The sequence below is a fragment of the Mauremys reevesii genome, linkage group 1 (genome assembly GCF_016161935.1).
Source record: "Mauremys reevesii isolate NIE-2019 linkage group 1, ASM1616193v1, whole genome shotgun sequence".
In the NCBI taxonomy this organism is placed as follows: domain Eukaryota; kingdom Metazoa; phylum Chordata; order Testudines; family Geoemydidae; genus Mauremys; species Mauremys reevesii.
In genome coordinates this window covers 113110930-113127718 of record NC_052623.1, presented here as the reverse complement: position 1 = coordinate 113127718, position 16789 = coordinate 113110930, and the positions used below count along the sequence as shown (strand labels likewise).

At 39.8% G+C, this 16789-nt stretch overlaps 1 protein-coding gene across 1 annotated transcript in view; it reads left to right on the top strand.

Moving 5' to 3' along the window:
- Positions 1-16789, top strand: part of TUBGCP3 (tubulin gamma complex associated protein 3) — a 110066-nt gene that overhangs the window by 30089 nt on the left and 63188 nt on the right. Inside the window, exons 8-10 of the mRNA XM_039481021.1 lie at positions 7077-7202; positions 11216-11284; positions 15432-15564. Of these exons, the coding sequence (XP_039336955.1) occupies positions 7077-7202; positions 11216-11284; positions 15432-15564 (328 nt within the window). The remainder of the gene's footprint in view (positions 1-7076; positions 7203-11215; positions 11285-15431; positions 15565-16789) is intronic.

Sequence of the window (16789 nt, the reverse complement as noted above, 5' to 3'; positions counted from 1 at the left end):
GCAGTTCTGAAGACATTCAAAGATGATGCCTCTTAGTTGTGGAGTGCATAGTATTAACAGATTCAGATCTCATCCATGAAGGAGATGATAATATACACATCAGCGTAGAGGCCATTGATGGAAATAATACCTTCCAATGAAAGGCTAGAGTGGTATTTCAACAGGCTGCAGATAGTGATATTTCTTGTGATGTTGGACTGAAGTGTTGGAGAGAAAAGTCACTTGCTCTCTCCAGGCAAAGAGTCTCTTGTGCAGTGTCCAGAACTGATTCACCATGGAAAAAGTACTTGAGGAAAATAAACTCTTGTCACCTACAAATGATTGCTGTTTGAGATCTCTTCTGTTGTCTTTTATGACTTCTACCTCGTGATGTCCTACCAATACCAAATGATGTTGACATTGTTCATGCTCAGGTGATTCCAATCTGGACTGATTTCAGCCATAAGCTTGCAACTAAGAGCACCGACGCAAAAGTTGCATCTGCACTTTTTGTGGATGCCAGACCAGCTGATATGTCCACAGTCTACTACAATGCTGAAATGTAAGGTAATCTCATCAGCTCTAGAACAAGCAGTATGCCATTCAGACCATGGAGCATCAGTCGTATGCTGTTGCTCAACAAGTTAAATGGACTCTCCCAAATGAGGTTGGTACCAATGTAATTTGCCTGAGTAGTTTTTCACAGCCTGGGCTGTTTTATTGCATTTTTGGGGAGATGACTAGAGAGGAGTTACTCCTGTATTTCTAGCATTTTGTCTGGCAAATGTTGGCTGACCACTCACAAGGTGTTTTGAGTCTGAAGGCATTGAGCCCTTATAACATGTCATTAAAGAGCTTGATGATGCTGTAATTCAGCATATGCTGCTACTAGTATTGGAGGCATTTCAGACATGGGGGTGTTCCCAGTCTACTACATTCAAGTTCTGGGATTGCTTTCTTCAGGTTATGGAGATACTGCTTCTAAATGTCTATGCAGAGTGAGGGGATGGTTGGAAACTTCATCTGCACATACAGTATGTTATACTTCCGTACTTCTTTACTGCTAACAGGCCCAACTATGCCAGGTGGAAATCGGTCTACATTCTTGATGTGTTAAATCCTTCAAGTACACAGTGCTTTTGAACCTGGGGAATTTGCTGTGCATCAGACTCAGTGTTCTTTTAATGGAATTTGGAGTGATGTGGGAACAGAAAACTGTCATCAAAGACTCAAAGGGCAGCAGTAGAATTGTAGGACTGACCAGAAGGAAGCTAGCCTTTGTCAGGTGGACCCTCGCAAGACATGTCCTGAGTGGATATGCAAAAGCCAAGAGAGAAAGAAGTGACCTAACGAGACAGTCCCCAAACAAGTCTTTGCCTCTACACTGAGGAGGGATGAAGAGCATGTTACAGCTCTTACCAATCACATCACGAACAATATGGCAAAGTCATGTAGCCATGAATCGCATCCAAAGATGCTTATCAACATATCCACTAGGCTGCATGTGACATCAGATGTACAAGAGTCTCTACTGAAAACAGCAGATGTTGATGAAGAACAAACAGATTTGTGAGAAGTGCACTTGACTGGGCTGAAGAAGCTACATGTCCCATCAGAATCAAGAAATCTGGCAACAGAACATGGCCAAGACAACCAAATTTAAGTCTGGTAAGTGATGGACAGTCACAGCAGCCATCAGTCCAGAAATTTATTTTCTGGAGAGCCCTTTCCTTATCAAGAAGCAGAGATGTTTCAGTGGCAAGTGTTGTTCACTTATTAGGGCCTGTGCCTCTGTTCTTCTTTGATGCTGATGAATGAGAAGAGCAGACAAAGCAGAATTTAGACATCAGCTGGAAGCTCAAGCTGAAAGGATGTATGAGCTAAGAGCATTCAACAAAGAGCCATGGCATCTGATGTACATTGGGGTTTATCATACAAATGATGTCTGGAGACAAATTCCACACAATCGATGAATTGGCTGCCGAGTACTTGAGGCAGGTCCTAAAAGGATTGACAAAGCTAATTCTGTAATCTAAGTCTTTGACAGATATGAGAACAGTAACTGTGAACTGCAGCTAGACAGAATCTAAAGTTGGGTGCAAGAAATACCAGGTGATTGCTGGAAGCCCTGTGCCTCCATAGAAAAAGTTTCTAAATGTGGCGTCCAACAAGCAGTCACTTGTAACATTCCTCTGAATTTATCATTCAAAGTGCACCTGCATGTAGGAGCACACCCAGCACAAACACTCCTTCTTGCTGGAGGCTTTTCCAATGGTTAAGCAACAAAGTCCATCACCAGTAGAAATGCTGAAGAAGCCCAGAGCTTGTACATTGCTCAAGAGGAAGCAGACACCAGCATGCTTCTGCTTGCTGCATGTGCCAATATGGCTTTTTTTTCCTCTTAGTCCTGGTCTACGCTGGGGGTGGGTGGGGTTGACCTAAGATACGCAACTTCAGCTACGCTACGTGTAGCTGAAGTTGGTGTATTTTAGGTCAATTTACCTGGCTGTGAGGACGGCGGCGAGTCGACCGCTGCCTCTCCCCCATCGACTCCGCTTCCACCTCTCGCAAGCTGGAGTTACGGAGTCGACGGGGAGCATGTTTAGGATTGATTTATCCGTGTCTACACAAGACATGATAAATCGATCCCCGATAGAGCGATCACTACCCGCTGATCCAGCGAGTAGTGAAGACCTGCCCTTGGTGTGAAAGGAACCATAGTAATTAGGTCACCTGATGCAGATATTTTGGTCCTTGCTGTTCACTACTTTCAGACACCATTACCAGCACAACTGACAAGCATTGCTTTATACCTGTGCATACAATTTGTGACACACACACTCACTCCTGTCTTGTGCAAGATACTTTCTGCTGTACATGCATTAACAGGGTGTGACTCTGTCATCCTTATAGGTATGGGGCAGGGCGGGGGATTTGACAACATTAAACACAAACATAAGGAGCTTTCTGCTTAAGAGATCTTGCTAAACTGAGAGTGAATGATTGACAAGGCACAATTTCTGCAGCAAGGAAGTTGGTAGCAGTGCTGTATGACCAAGCCAAGAAAGAAAAGGACACTCACAGAGACTTGAATTGCTTGTGTCTCAATGTAGCTATCAAAAAGGACAAGTCACTGGCCAAACTCCCACGATGTGAGACAGTTTTGAAGAGCATGTCAAAAGAGGCATCTTTGCAAACAAAAATTTGGATGTCTTCTTGACAGACATTGGATCACCATTGCAAAATAGATAGTAGTTCATCATCCGCATTTTTCTTCTTCTATTCTTCGAAGGCCCAATGGCACCTGAGCGTCTACAAAACTTATTCAGGCTTGTACTAGTAGAGGTTGCTGCACGATCAACTATGTCTGTAGTCAGAACAGTCTTCCCTGTACAGAACTGTGTTCATGCCTTGGAGATGAACACTGTGATAATCCTTGTAGTCTTGGTAGAGATCATAATGATTACTAAGATAATGATATTGACTAGAAATGTCACCAGTGCTGCTATATTTGAATGATACTTGTGCAAATTTAATATTGTTGTTGTGATGCTTTGAGGTTTAAAAAAAAAATCTAATTTGGTCTCTCCAAATTATAAATAGTCATTAAACTAACAGAAATGAATGCACATATTTCAACATGGTCATTTGAAAGTGTTGTTGTTTTTTATCCCTATTTTTATGATAACAGCACTGCTAGACAGCTCCACATCATACCCCGTCTTAAAATAGACATAATAAGCTTTCAAATGATGTATGATGTGCATGTGTAGAGACGGTACATTAAGTCGATCAAATTGGTGGTGTCTGCTGCTCACCTAAGGAAATGAGGGCCTCGACAAGATTTCTAGCTGTGTGTATAGAAAGAAAGGAAAAAAAACAAAAAACAAATCTTGAAAGTGTTATGGGAGAAATGGCAAGATATGGCCATGATAGGAATCCGATTCGTGTGCTGGAGAGTCAGGTATAGTGGTATTGTCAGCAGTGTTAGAAGATAGAGATGGAGCAGCTATGGGTCTAAAGAGTTAACTTTTGATCCTGTTACTGGTGATCTGTCCAAACAGGCTCCAGATAGGCTGAGATGTGGGAAAGATCAGGAATGGGAAGGCTAGTCTGTAAGTTGCCATTATAAAGATAGTAGTTGAATCTATATGATCTGATGAGCGCATCTAAGTGAAAGAGGAAGAGGCGGAGGGGCCATAAACCAAACTTTAGGAAAGCAGGAATATAGTAGAATTACCCATTTAAAATACACAATCTCCAAAGAAGTAAGAGGAGAACCAGGAGAAGTCAGAGTTGTTGAGGACAAGATGCTATGAAAGGAAGTATAACTGTGTGTTAAAAGCAGCAGGAAGGTCAAGGAGAAAGGGGATGGAATAGTGGCCCTGAGGGTCTGGTGACAGCAGTTTCAGTGAAGCAGACTGGAAGCCAGATATAGGGTGGAGCTGTTCTGTGGTGGAGCTGGAGGAGAGGTCACAAGACAATGGTTGTCAATGGTGCATCTAGTGAGTTTATAAATGAAGACTAAAGATGGAGCCAAACTTGGAGAGGCCAGAGAGATGAAGGATCAACTTTTTTGAGGCTGCAAGGAGACTAGAGTATGCTTGTATTGTAGGGGCAAGGAGCCAAAGAAGAGGTAGGGGTGGGGGAGCAGTGGACCCTTGGGTGGGTCTAAATGCTTTCCTTAACCCTCTCTACACTTTTTAGCTGGTTGATGCTGCTTATAGCATGAGTACAGTGACAGTCTTTCAGCTGCCTTTAAGTGTTTATTCATATGAAGGATAATAGCTTTGATTCTCATGCACTCTGCTGCTCTGGCAGTGTAACATACCCTTATAGATGGTGAAAATTACTTTCAGGCCACTTCATGGTGCCAAAGCAGTGTAGAGTGGCCATAACATAAATGAAAATCAGGCCCAGTTTTGTGTGTATGTTGGGCTTTTTGTTCTTTTGGTTGGGGGTCTGCACATGTGAAATTCATAAACTGCCCTTTTATGAGATGATCAGGTATCCAAACAATAATTGGGGAAATTTTTCATATCCAGGTAAATCTCTCTCAGCAGTTTGCTTTTACAAAGCTTTCCTTCTGCCTTGGCAGAATACAGAGCCTGAGAACTCTCCCAATCCCTTCTTTCTAGAAATTCCAAACTGCTCTGAGAGTCAAACTGGGTTCTTCCCTTCATATGCATCATTGCCAGTAATAAAAGTTCTGCATAGTGAATTGTGCCTTCAGATACATCTGTGCAGCCCCAATATCTTTGGCTTTTGCCCTTAGTGATAAAATTAGTAAGCCGTTTTAATGCACGAGAAAGCAAGGGAATTGGATTCCATTCTTGTAGTTGTGTGGATGTGCATTACCAATCAAAAAGTTGTCAAAACTTACATTTGCCCATGAGGGGAGCAGGTATGTCTCCGAATACACAGGAGCAGATTTATTTAGTAAGAGAGTGTCTTTTGTACATGGTAATTTTTCAGAGTAAAAACACACTTTCAGAACTGTAGAATATATATAGACACAGGTCAAATATCCATATTAATATTGTTAAGCCTGTTGGTTACATTCAGCAGTTAGTGAGCTTGTGGAGTCCCACACTTGACTTAGTTGGCGTGGATGTAATCTCACTAAGCTGTTTTTGCTCTTTCCTCTCATACATCGCTGAGGGTCACTCCTCACAAAGTGCTCTTGCTTGTGGAACTCTAAATGTAGTGCTCTTGTCATCTATTGTGCTAAAGTTGTGGGTGAAGCTGCCAGCTCCACTTATTGTAAACAATTTCCAGTATAAAACCCTGCTTTCAGTTACTTGTAACTTTGCCAAACTACAGCCGTTTGGGCTGAAATTTTCCATGCTGGGTTTTTGTCTCAGGCCGATTGTTAAAAAAAACAAAAAACACAAAACTTCTTTTTTTTTTTTCTTCAAAAATTATTCAGCCATATATGAGAGCAGAGAGGAAAATACTGTGTTTTGTCAATGTTAGTCTTACGACAGTTTCACAGAGAAGCTGTAGCACCTCTCAGCTTAGAAGCAGGGTCTTGAAATTTGGCAGGACAGGGGCTCTAAAGTCAGATGCCTTTTGCTGTTTCCATGAAAATGCACCAGATCTGCCTGAGTTATAAGCCTCTGAAAATGGCCACTTGCAAATGCTCAGAGACTTGTTAGCATTTGGCAGCTAAATTCTTCAAAGATTTTTGTCTGCACTGAGCATGTTCCAGCCCAGGACTGACCACGACTTTTCCAGCAGTTGCTCCTCCCAGCTGCTGTGGCACAGAGCAGCAAAACCCCGAACAAGGCTTTCTCTCCTGTGCTCTTTGCTCCTCCTGTTGGTACCCAGACAATGTGAAGGAGGAAGCAGCCTGACAAATACAGAAGAGTGAGCAGCTGGATGGGACAGAGGCAGGTTAGTGGAGGGGGTGAAAGGGATAGCAATAAATAGGAGAAGATTGGGCCCGACAGAAAGGGATAAGCTAGGAAGGTGTATATGCTATAAGACCGGAGTAGAAGGGTCTGTAATCACTAAGAACACACTCCCTATCCAGGACTTGGAACTGAGCTCTTGATTCCTGAGTCTCTGCTGTCTAGTAAATGCAAAGTGTGGATCTTATCTGCTTCTAGTGGCTGGTCCACAGAGAGGATAATAGTGTAGTGCTGCTACCATTAACTTCATTAATTCAGGTACTAGAGGTTTGTGGATCTGAAGGTTCCAGCTCTGCTGCTCCCCTACCTGGGATTCTCTGTGATGGAATTTTTTTTTTTTTGTTTGCATTTTTTAAAAAGTAGGAAATTTCATTAAACCTATGTTAAAAGAACATTGAGGTTGCAAAGTCAAGCATTCAGAATTTAAGAAAGGCCCAAATTAACATTGCTTGTTCACCCTTAATGCGGCCACCTTGTATGTGTACATTATGATAGTCTTTAATTACGTGATCACATTTTTTTTTTTTCCCCTCTCAGAATCCCTTCAGGGTAGGGGATGAATGGCATTCACTGAATGAGTTTGCTCTATGCTGAGCAAAGAGATACTTGGAGAAATAGGGAGGGGTTGCTTTTGTTTTTTTAATCCAGACTTAATGAGCTTTTGTTGTTTTGCTAACTTTGTAGGTCAGCCTCTCCAAATCGCTCAGAGATACCACAAGCCGACTTGCAGAGTTAGGATGGCTACACAATAAAATAAGAAGATACACAGACCAGAGGAGCTTGGATCGTGCCTTTGGGCTTGTAGGTCAGGTATGTTGGATACAAAGATGGCTAGGTTACAAAACTTTGGTTTCATTCCCTTTAGGAACTGCTGGATCTAGAAATACAATACGGGAATGGTGGGGAGACTCTGGAGAATTCATAACTGGGAGTCCTTCCATATCATTTGACTTACTCCTGTGTGAACTGTCATTGTTGGCTGAGAGCCAAAATCTGGGTGTAGGGTAAAAGAGCTCTCAGCTGAGTCATCATAGGGTTCATTCTTGCTAGTACTATGGAGTAGTCTTGCCCTTTTATCCCTAGTTGGGAGTGCCTCCTCCATAGACTTAAATTAATTTTTTTAAAGTTTACTTTTATATTTAAACAAAAATAATCCAGGAATGGCATAGTGGCATCTCTCTGAGCTAATTAAAGTGTGCCCACTTGCATTGTTAGGAGAGAGATTCTGCTTTACTTTGTAGTTCTCGCCTGAAAAATGTGTAAGGGAACACTCTTGACTAGCTGATAGATGATGATCATTGATAAATAAAATACTGCACTACTGAGGCTGAATGCAAATCACCAGTTATCTGCTGCCATTTCTTTTGAATGCAACATCAAAAGAATGTCAATTTTTGTTTTATAGGTTCCATCATCATGATTTATAGTCTGCAGTAACTTCACAGCTGCTGTAAAACCTAAAACCACATTTACTGCTAAGGCATTCCCGTTTCCTATCACTTGCTCCCTCTGTAAAACTGGATATTATCCCTTCTGAGTCGTCAGAAATGTTGTTGTCCCTGCCTCTAGCCATAACATCCTACCTAATCTGCAAAGAAAGTGAAGTGCTCCTCCCTTCAGTCTAATTTTTCTTGAGGTCAGTAGAGACACTATGGTGCTTTCTACTTTTCTATCGTTTTTATTCTGTCCCCTTCTGACTGTCCTTTTTTCATTCTAAATAAAATATTAAGAATTATTTTCTAAAGGCTAATACTGACATCCTGTGTGTGTGTGTGTAAAAACTCTCAATTTCTAGGTGAGGTTTCCTACCCTCTTTCATAGAATAGTTTCCTGCTTATGCTTATTTTCACTGTCTCTGGTTTTAGTCTTTCATTTCACAAAACAAGAGACTGTAAATTCCTCAGTAAACTAAATGTTTTATATCTCTGACATCAAGTACACGTTTCAGGGCCTGTGTAGAATGCTGTGTAGGCCATCAAGTGTATCTGTATAACTTTCCATTCATGATTTGTGTCTGAAACTAGCATTTGTGTGACTTCTATGGCACCGGTGTATGAAGATAAAGCTGTATAATTTACTTAAGCTATCAGTAACTAGGCAGAAGATCATGTTTTATCATTCTTGAACACTTCTTTGACAATTTCAGATGCTGCATGCTCAGCATTAAGAACTTATTATTGCAAATGTATTGTGCAGTTGAAAGCTTCTTTAATTTGCTGTCTCAGAAAATCTCATCCTTATTTAAAGCACACGCAGAAAATTACACATTTATTTTAAGCCTAAACCACCTGTATATGTACTGTTAACTCAGCTTTTTGACTGAAATATGAGGGTCAGAAACTAGCCTGTCAGTTATTAGCAATACATGTCAGAGATACTGCACATTGACCTTTTTATTTTTCCACCTACACTACTTAATTGTTGCTACTTTTCCAGGATAATCAGCAGTGAAATATGAAATATGTTCACACATTCCCAAAGAAAATATCAAAGTAGGGTTGAGGTGCTAAGCATTTTAAATTCCCTCTCTTGAGCACAAGTTCTACTTTCCCCTTGAAACCATGTTGTAAGCCATGTCAGACTTCTAGGATAATATCCAGTTTTCATTGCATACTTTGTATCCCAAACCTTATTTTACCAATTAATTGCAATTGGCGCTGAATGCAAATTTGAACTATTAAAGTTCATTTCTTTTACTGATGATCTGATGTCCAGTATGACTGTAAATGCTTTGAATGCTGAAGTTAGAAATGTTTAACATAAGGAATGTGGATAAATAACATTTAACTAGTGCCTTTGAATGTTATCTTTCTGTAGACCCTACTTTGCCCTTCAGTTTAATGGGCACTGCTTTGGTAGATTACTAAATTGTGCTGAAGAAATGGAAAGTAGAGTTACATGTCATGGAGTTTTTATTCTTCAGCAATCTGTACATAAACCTTGACCCCTCTCTGGAGTAGGATATATTTATTCTCTCTTGCGTTTCTCTTTCTTGCTCATAAAATCAAATTGAAGAGAGGAACACTTTCACTTACTTTAAAGGATAGGATCAAATGTCGAGACTGGTTACATTTTTCTTAATCTGGAAAGGAGATGATTCTTTTGATAAAGAAGTTAAATTTATGGAAGGAAAATTGGGATTTTTGATCCTTCTATCAGTAATAATTATTCAATGGAGTACATCTAAGGTAGCAAATAGTTTACTTTTACAGAGTACTGTTAGCTCCAGTTTTTTACTTTGGATTTGCTTAACTTGGTTTTAGGCTGACGGGGATAGGGAGTAGATAAATTTCACTGTATATGATGTAGCAGACTTCTTTATGTAAATATACTGACATGAACTGTTTCCAGTCAAATTTGTGAAGGCAGATATCAAAATTGCTGATTTACTTTGATTAGCAAAGAAGTTTAGATATTTCATAAAGTGTTAATCATTTGTTACTTGAAATAGATTAAAAAACAACACACTTCTGTCACAGTTCAAAAATGGTAATCAATTTTTGAAAATTTAATTAGTCTTTTTAGCCTACTGTGCCAGGTTAACATGATTAATAAATTGTGATAATAGAGAATATTTCATATCCTCTCCTAGATCAATTTCCACCCAAATAATAAAAAAAATAATTTCTGGCTAAATGTTTTCAACTGCCTTTAGAAAAATATTTAATCAAAACAGTAGTTAACCAAAAAATAACTTGTACTCTAGCAATATAGGCCTTCTTGGAAGAAGGTGACCAAATGGTCTGTGATGCTTTTGTTTCTGATGGAGTGCTGTATTTGCAACTGCCCAAAGCTCATTTAAGTCAATGAAAGTCTTTCTGTTGCAGTGGTTTTCAAAATTTGTTGGCCCTTTCCAAATAATGTAGTCTACTGTGTACCCCCATCTGAGAAAGAGACATAATATACTTTTGATTAGATTGCCATGTCTTACTAAATAAAATGCGTTGTCCGCCATTATAGAATTTTTCTTGCATACCCCCTGATGAGAGCTCGCGTGCCCCAGTTTGAAAACCATTATTCTATTGACTTCTTTGAGCTTTGGGTCAGGCCTTTGTAAAATTGACCACATCATCATGGAGTGCACCTTTCAGACCATTTAAACTTTTCATTATTCTTGGTCTTCCTTTCTTCAGTGTCAGGTGAGGAATGGCAGGTGGTTATCACATGTTCCAATGCCAAAATGTACAATACTAATTTAAACAAGCAGCACTTAGAGGGAATATTAATTCTTTTCAAAGCACCACAGAAGAATGTACTGGCTTGCCCATGATATACACAGACCTCTCCTTTATATTAGATACTAGTCTTTAACTCTGCATTTTTATTTAACATTTTATATTGCGGTCATGCCTAGAGGCCTCAATTAAATTGAGATCCTTTTGTGCTAGGCACTGTACAAACATAGCAAATGCCATTCTTGCTCCCAAGAAGTCTGCAGTCTTCATACAACTGATATGAACAATGCCGTTGTACTGCTTATATTTTTTTTTAACCATTTGAGAACCCAATTACTTAGGGTATTGACGTCAGCATTTATACTGTCAGTAGAATTAAGTTGGCAGCCAGCAGAAATGTTCTTGTTCCAATGTATATACCTGTTAGCTGCATGCTGAAGAGACAGGCAGCAGCTGGTGCATTCATATCATCTTTCTGGATGATACCTAATTTGGCTTTCTTGAAGACATTTTAGTTAGGTTTGGGTTTTTAAAAAAGGCGCAATCTTAATATCAATGTTTTAAAATGCTAGATAAAAGTGAAAATGGAAATAGCATTTATTTGATTTTTGATTTTTTTTTCTTCCCTTCCGCTCCCCGTCCCCCTAGAGTTTTTGTGCTGCCTTACACCAGGAACTCAAAGAATACTACAGGCTTCTCTCTGTTTTACACTCCCAGGTAAATTAATACTTCTGATTGGTTCTTGAGTTCACCCTTTCGTGTTTACAAATCACTAAATAATTTTCTAGACGATTGTGACTTTTGGTTAGACAGTTTTTATTAAGCTAATTGATACAATATGAGCATTGTGAAAGCATGAATCTGGTTGGGGAAGGGTATAACTATGTGGGCATCTGGCAGCTATGAAGTAAGATACCAGGTGTGTCACTCTGAAGCCTGGAATGTCTATAGAGACTGTATGAAGTAATGGAAACAGCTACAAGCATGGTTGAGGACTCTTGTATTCAGAATATCACCAGGTTGAATCATCACTCAGTTTTGCAGTCTATTGCCATCCAATTTTTAAATTCTCAGCCATTTTGATTTCATGAATTACATCTGTGCACATTTCTTCTTTTAGTGCTTGCATATGTCCATTATAATGGAGGTGCTTCTTTGCACTGGTGCAAGAGAGTTTTCCTTAGCGGTACCTGTAGAAGTGGTCGTGCCCATTGCCAAGCTCCTTGTTTTGGAAAGCGAGGGTAGAAAGGGTGGAGTCACCCCACCCTCAGTTCTTTCTCACAAAGAAGTTTGAGGTCAGAGTGTTCCTAGTGATCTATTTACCTAGTGGTACTCTTGTTTTGCTTTAACCCAAAAAAAAAAAAAAAAAAGCCATATAGCTTTCATCCAACACCAGACCTGCTGTCTCAGACACTTGAGAGTATTATCTACCCTGATCTAGAATTGTTATATTTAGCTACCTGGATGATAGACTCTTAACCAGCTCTACCCTCTCTTGCTGTACAACAGGGGTCTCCAAACTTTATGAAATGAGGCCATATTATATTTTTGAAGGGGCTTCGTGGGCCGAAGCAACTGTGAAAAAATTAAATATATGCAAATTCATTTAAAAAAAGAAATATTATTTTAGGATTAGTGAGAAGTATGGTACTGATGGTTTTTCTGACAAAATTGCGTTTAGCTGTGGTTCAAAGTCAGTGTTCCCTATCATCAAAATTGACTGTAAATGTTCATTAGACAAGGTTGATCTGTAGTTGGATTTTACATATTTCATCATTGAAAATGTTTTTTCACGTCCATAAATAATGCCAAACACTGACATTAATCCACGGACAGAGTTTTTTACATGAGCATATTGATCGCTTGGCAGGCATTTATAGAACTCTACCAGATTTCCTTCCTTATATTTGTCCTTCAACAAGTCATTAGATTGCAGGACAATCACTTACATTTGAAATTCAGGTGGCAGTTTTTCAAGATCTCAATCAAATGGGTTTTGGAAGATCCGTATTTCTCCTGCATTCACATCAAGGTCAGAGAAATGCTCCTGGAACTGTAGTTTCAGATCAGAAATGATTTCTTGTGCAAACCTAGTTGGGAATCGTGATTCAGTTTCTTGACTGAACTTTTCACAACATGTAAAATGAGCAAAGCAGTCCCTCATCAGTTGGGACTCGAAAAGAACTAGTTTTTGCCTGAATGGTTTCACCTGGGTGTACATGTCACAGATAAGCCCGTTTTCCCCTTGTAGTCTAAGATTGAAGTCATTTATGTGCTTGGTCAAGTCCACAAAAAAAGCTAATTTCCAAATCCATTCACTGTTTGTGAGTAAAGGTAGAGGTTTTTTTTTTTTTTTAAAGAACATTTCAATTTCAGTTCTAAGCTCGAAAAATTGCAACAAAACCTTTCCACAGTCAAGCCACCGAACTGAAGTGTGTGGTAGGGCAAATCGTGATATTCTGATCCTATTTCCACCACTTTGGATTCTATGACACATGACAAATCCAAATATTTCCTGCACAATGCTTGCTGATGAAGAATGCGGTGAAGAATCATAGGCTTGGGGCAGCCCGCGCTTTCACAAGCTTTGTAGATTTGTCCAACCAAACCTTTTTTTGAACCGCACATGTTTCTACCTCCATCGGTTGTAACGCACTTCAGTTGTTTCCATTGCAGGTTGTATTGAGAAAGTGACTTTTCAACTTCGTTGAAAATCTCTTCACCTGTGGTTGTTCTATGCATACTATGCACGGAAGCTAGTTCTTCTGTAACTTCAAAATTACTGCCGACCCCACGAATAAACAATAGCAGCTGCGAAGTATCGGAAACATCGGTTGACTCCTCAAGTGCGAGGGAAAACCACTCAAACTTCTTAGCATTTTTCATTCAGCTGGAAAATTATATTACTGCCAATGTCCTCAATTCTGCGAGCAACTGTGTTCGCCGAAAGACTGATTGCCTTAAATCTACTTTTTTTGGGCATATTTCTTTGGCTGCTTGAATCACACATATTTTAACTAGCTTACCATCAGTAAATGGTTTTCCTCATTTTGCTAATAGGTGTGCCACTCGGAAGCTGGCTCATGTTGCAGCTTCGGTTTTTCTTATTAAATATAAAATGTTGTGACGATAAGCCAAGTTTCATGGATTCTAATTTATCTGAATGTAACTTTCCCGTAAATTGAGAGTAATGCGACCAGTGCTTGGTTTCATAATGTCTACGAATGTTGTATTCTTTTAGCACTACGATAGTTTTGTTACATATTAAACACAATGCTTACTACTTGATTCGATAATGGAATAGTCTTTCTCCATTGTTCTCTAAACACGCGACATTCAGAATCAACCTTTCTCTTCTGTCCTTTTCCCAACATAATCACCCCAATAGCAATGGACTTAAACACAACGAATATACATTTGTCACTAGTCTGACACGCACTAAGACAAAAACTGAGGGAAACAATGACACTCACACATCCGGTTCCTTCTGCTGCTACTAACCTACCTAATGTGTGCTCATCGTCTCTGTGACCCTGGCAGGAATGCAGTGATGTCATGAAGTTCTGCTGCTGCTCTGGGGTTTCTGCTGCTGGCCGCTTGCCAACCGGGGTCCCACCGCTGGCCCCACCCAGCACCCGCTGCTGGCCTGGGTGAAGGAACCCAGGCTGGCAGCAGGCTGAGACACCGGCTGGCAGGGTCCCGCTGTCCGATGGGATGTTGGTTCGGGGGCTGGACAAATCGAAGCCGTGGGCCATAGTTTGGAGACCCCTGCTCTACAAGAATAAGAGGTTCTTTCCCAGTCTAGGCACTTGCCCTTCCCAAGGGCTAGGGTCAGAGATGGAAGAGTTTCTTTACTTGGGTGACTACTACAGGGATTGTTCCAGGGTTCTCCTGTGTTCCCTTATATGAATTACTTGTGACACCTCAAGGAGTTAGTTCTGTCCCTGAAAGGCCATTCAGCTGCAATTTTGGCATACCATCATCTTGTCCAATGCACTCTTCCACTCTACAGCTATGTATTTCTTCATGTATTTGCTTGTGTACTCTCAGGCTAGGGTCCCCTTATTAACAGGGGTTGGCGCCCACCCACATATGATACAGCTGCTTCTGTGTGTGTTTTGAGCAGATGCCCTTTGGGAAGATTTGCAGAGCAGCCACATGGATTTCAATTAACACCTTAATTAAGCACTGTTCATTAAATCTGAAGTAAAACTTTTTCAAAAGCACCCAAGTTCCATTTCCAGAAGTGACTTAGGCTCCTATATATTAATAGTACTCCATCTTTGAACTTTGTAGTCAACTTACTTGCTTTGTTCTGGTGACTTTTGAAGGAAAATTTCAAGAGAATTTGTCCCATGCAGAACTAAAATCAAGCTGCTGCTGTCATGGTAGAAATTTCACTATTCATTCTGTGGCTCTCAGGATTCTTGTTTTACACATTTTGTTTTCTTTCCACTTGTTCTCTGAATAGCCCTCTCTGATTACCACCTGCTATCCTTCAGCATTGTTTCTCTGTCCTTCGCTGCTTTTGTAACTACCTATGCATCAAGCTGTCTGATGCTTCTGTTGCATACTCGCCCCCTCGTGTTTTCCCTACCCTCTTTCTTCTGTCAAATCCATTATTTTTACATTTTGCTCTGAGCTTTCATCTACACTTGATTCTTGGTTTCTTCTCATGTCAGTCTGTGAAGTTTTAGCCTAAGAATTTTACGATAAAATGTATGTATTGACTAATTTCATGTAATAAAAAAACTCAACAACGCTAACTTCAGAACAAAAATATAGAATATCTATTTTGTTGCCAGTACTTGAATGCTGTGTTGTTGTTTTTTTAAACTATGCCTGTGTGTTTTAATTTGATCAGCTGCAACTTGAAGATGATCAGGGTGTAAATTTGGGACTTGAGAGCAGTTTAACACTTCGTCGTCTTCTAGTCTGGACATATGATCCTAAAATAAGACTCAAGACACTTGCAGCACTTGTTGATCACTGTCAAGGTCAGTTATTTTTGAAATATTTCTTTTTCTTTTTTTTTTTTTAAGTTTTGTAACTTCAGGAGTGATTGTGCATGCCAAGCATGGATGCCAGTTATATTAAATTAATTATATTTGAGATTAAACTAGTAGACTTCTGGTAGTGATGTGGCTGGTGGAAGACCAGGTAAAAATGTTCACCTTCCTTTCAAATAAGTATGTAAGCAGTCTGGTGGATCTACTATCTTCAGCATTTTAAATAGATATTTACATAACCATAGTAATACTCTCACATACATTTGTAAATTTACTTACTAAAAACACATTTAAATTATTATGTACTTTATTTCCTTTCCTGTTGTTGCTGGTTACCAGGCTATTTGTGCATAAATGCAGATTCTTCAAACTGCTCGTCTAACTAAAACTCACTGAAATCTCTTGTCCAGGATACATTTGAAAAAAAAATTAGGGTTAATGGTCACTTTTCGTGTTCTTCATAACTGAAAGTTTCTTACTCTGTGGAGCCTGAAGATTAATGTTCCGCTCCGGAGAATTACACGAAGAGCTACATGCTTTCAAAATGGCTGCCATCTCCCATTGCTGTAGTGGGTCTGAGTGTTTCTCTGTCATAGAGGGTATATAGTCTGCCCTGAGGAAAGTTTGGCTTCACTCTCATTGGAAACAGTGGGAGGCTATGGCCATTTTGAAACCATTTCTTAATGGAAGAATGCATATGGCCTCGGAACCAGAGAGAATAGTGAGACATGATAGTCATTTTGTAAGAAGGTCGTTCATTGAGTTTCTCTGAAGAAAAAGATTTTATGTAGCAGTCTGTGCTGACATAAACTTTCACTTATGTGACATAATGGTAAAGAGAGACCATTAATCCTAAATATTTTATTTCAAAAGCTACTGATAGCACTAAAGCTACTCAGATTGCAAGAGGTAGGGGAAGATAGGAAGGATTGGAGAGAGGGGGAGAACTCTCTGTGTGTGCATGCATGCCCACAGGGGAATGTAGGGAGGTGCAAGAGGCAAGGATAATTTAGAGGATGAGAGAGGAAATTGAAATGAACCCTCAAGCTGGGTTTATGGTTGGCTTGCTTCACCAAAGCAGTATAAAGCAAAAACTAACTGGCAAGCTTGGTCTTTCTTGCTTCAGGGTGGCATAAAACAACCAGAGCTTATCAGTGGATGTGTCCAAACATGTTAAAATAGAGATTTAAGTTTGATATTTAATATTTAAATC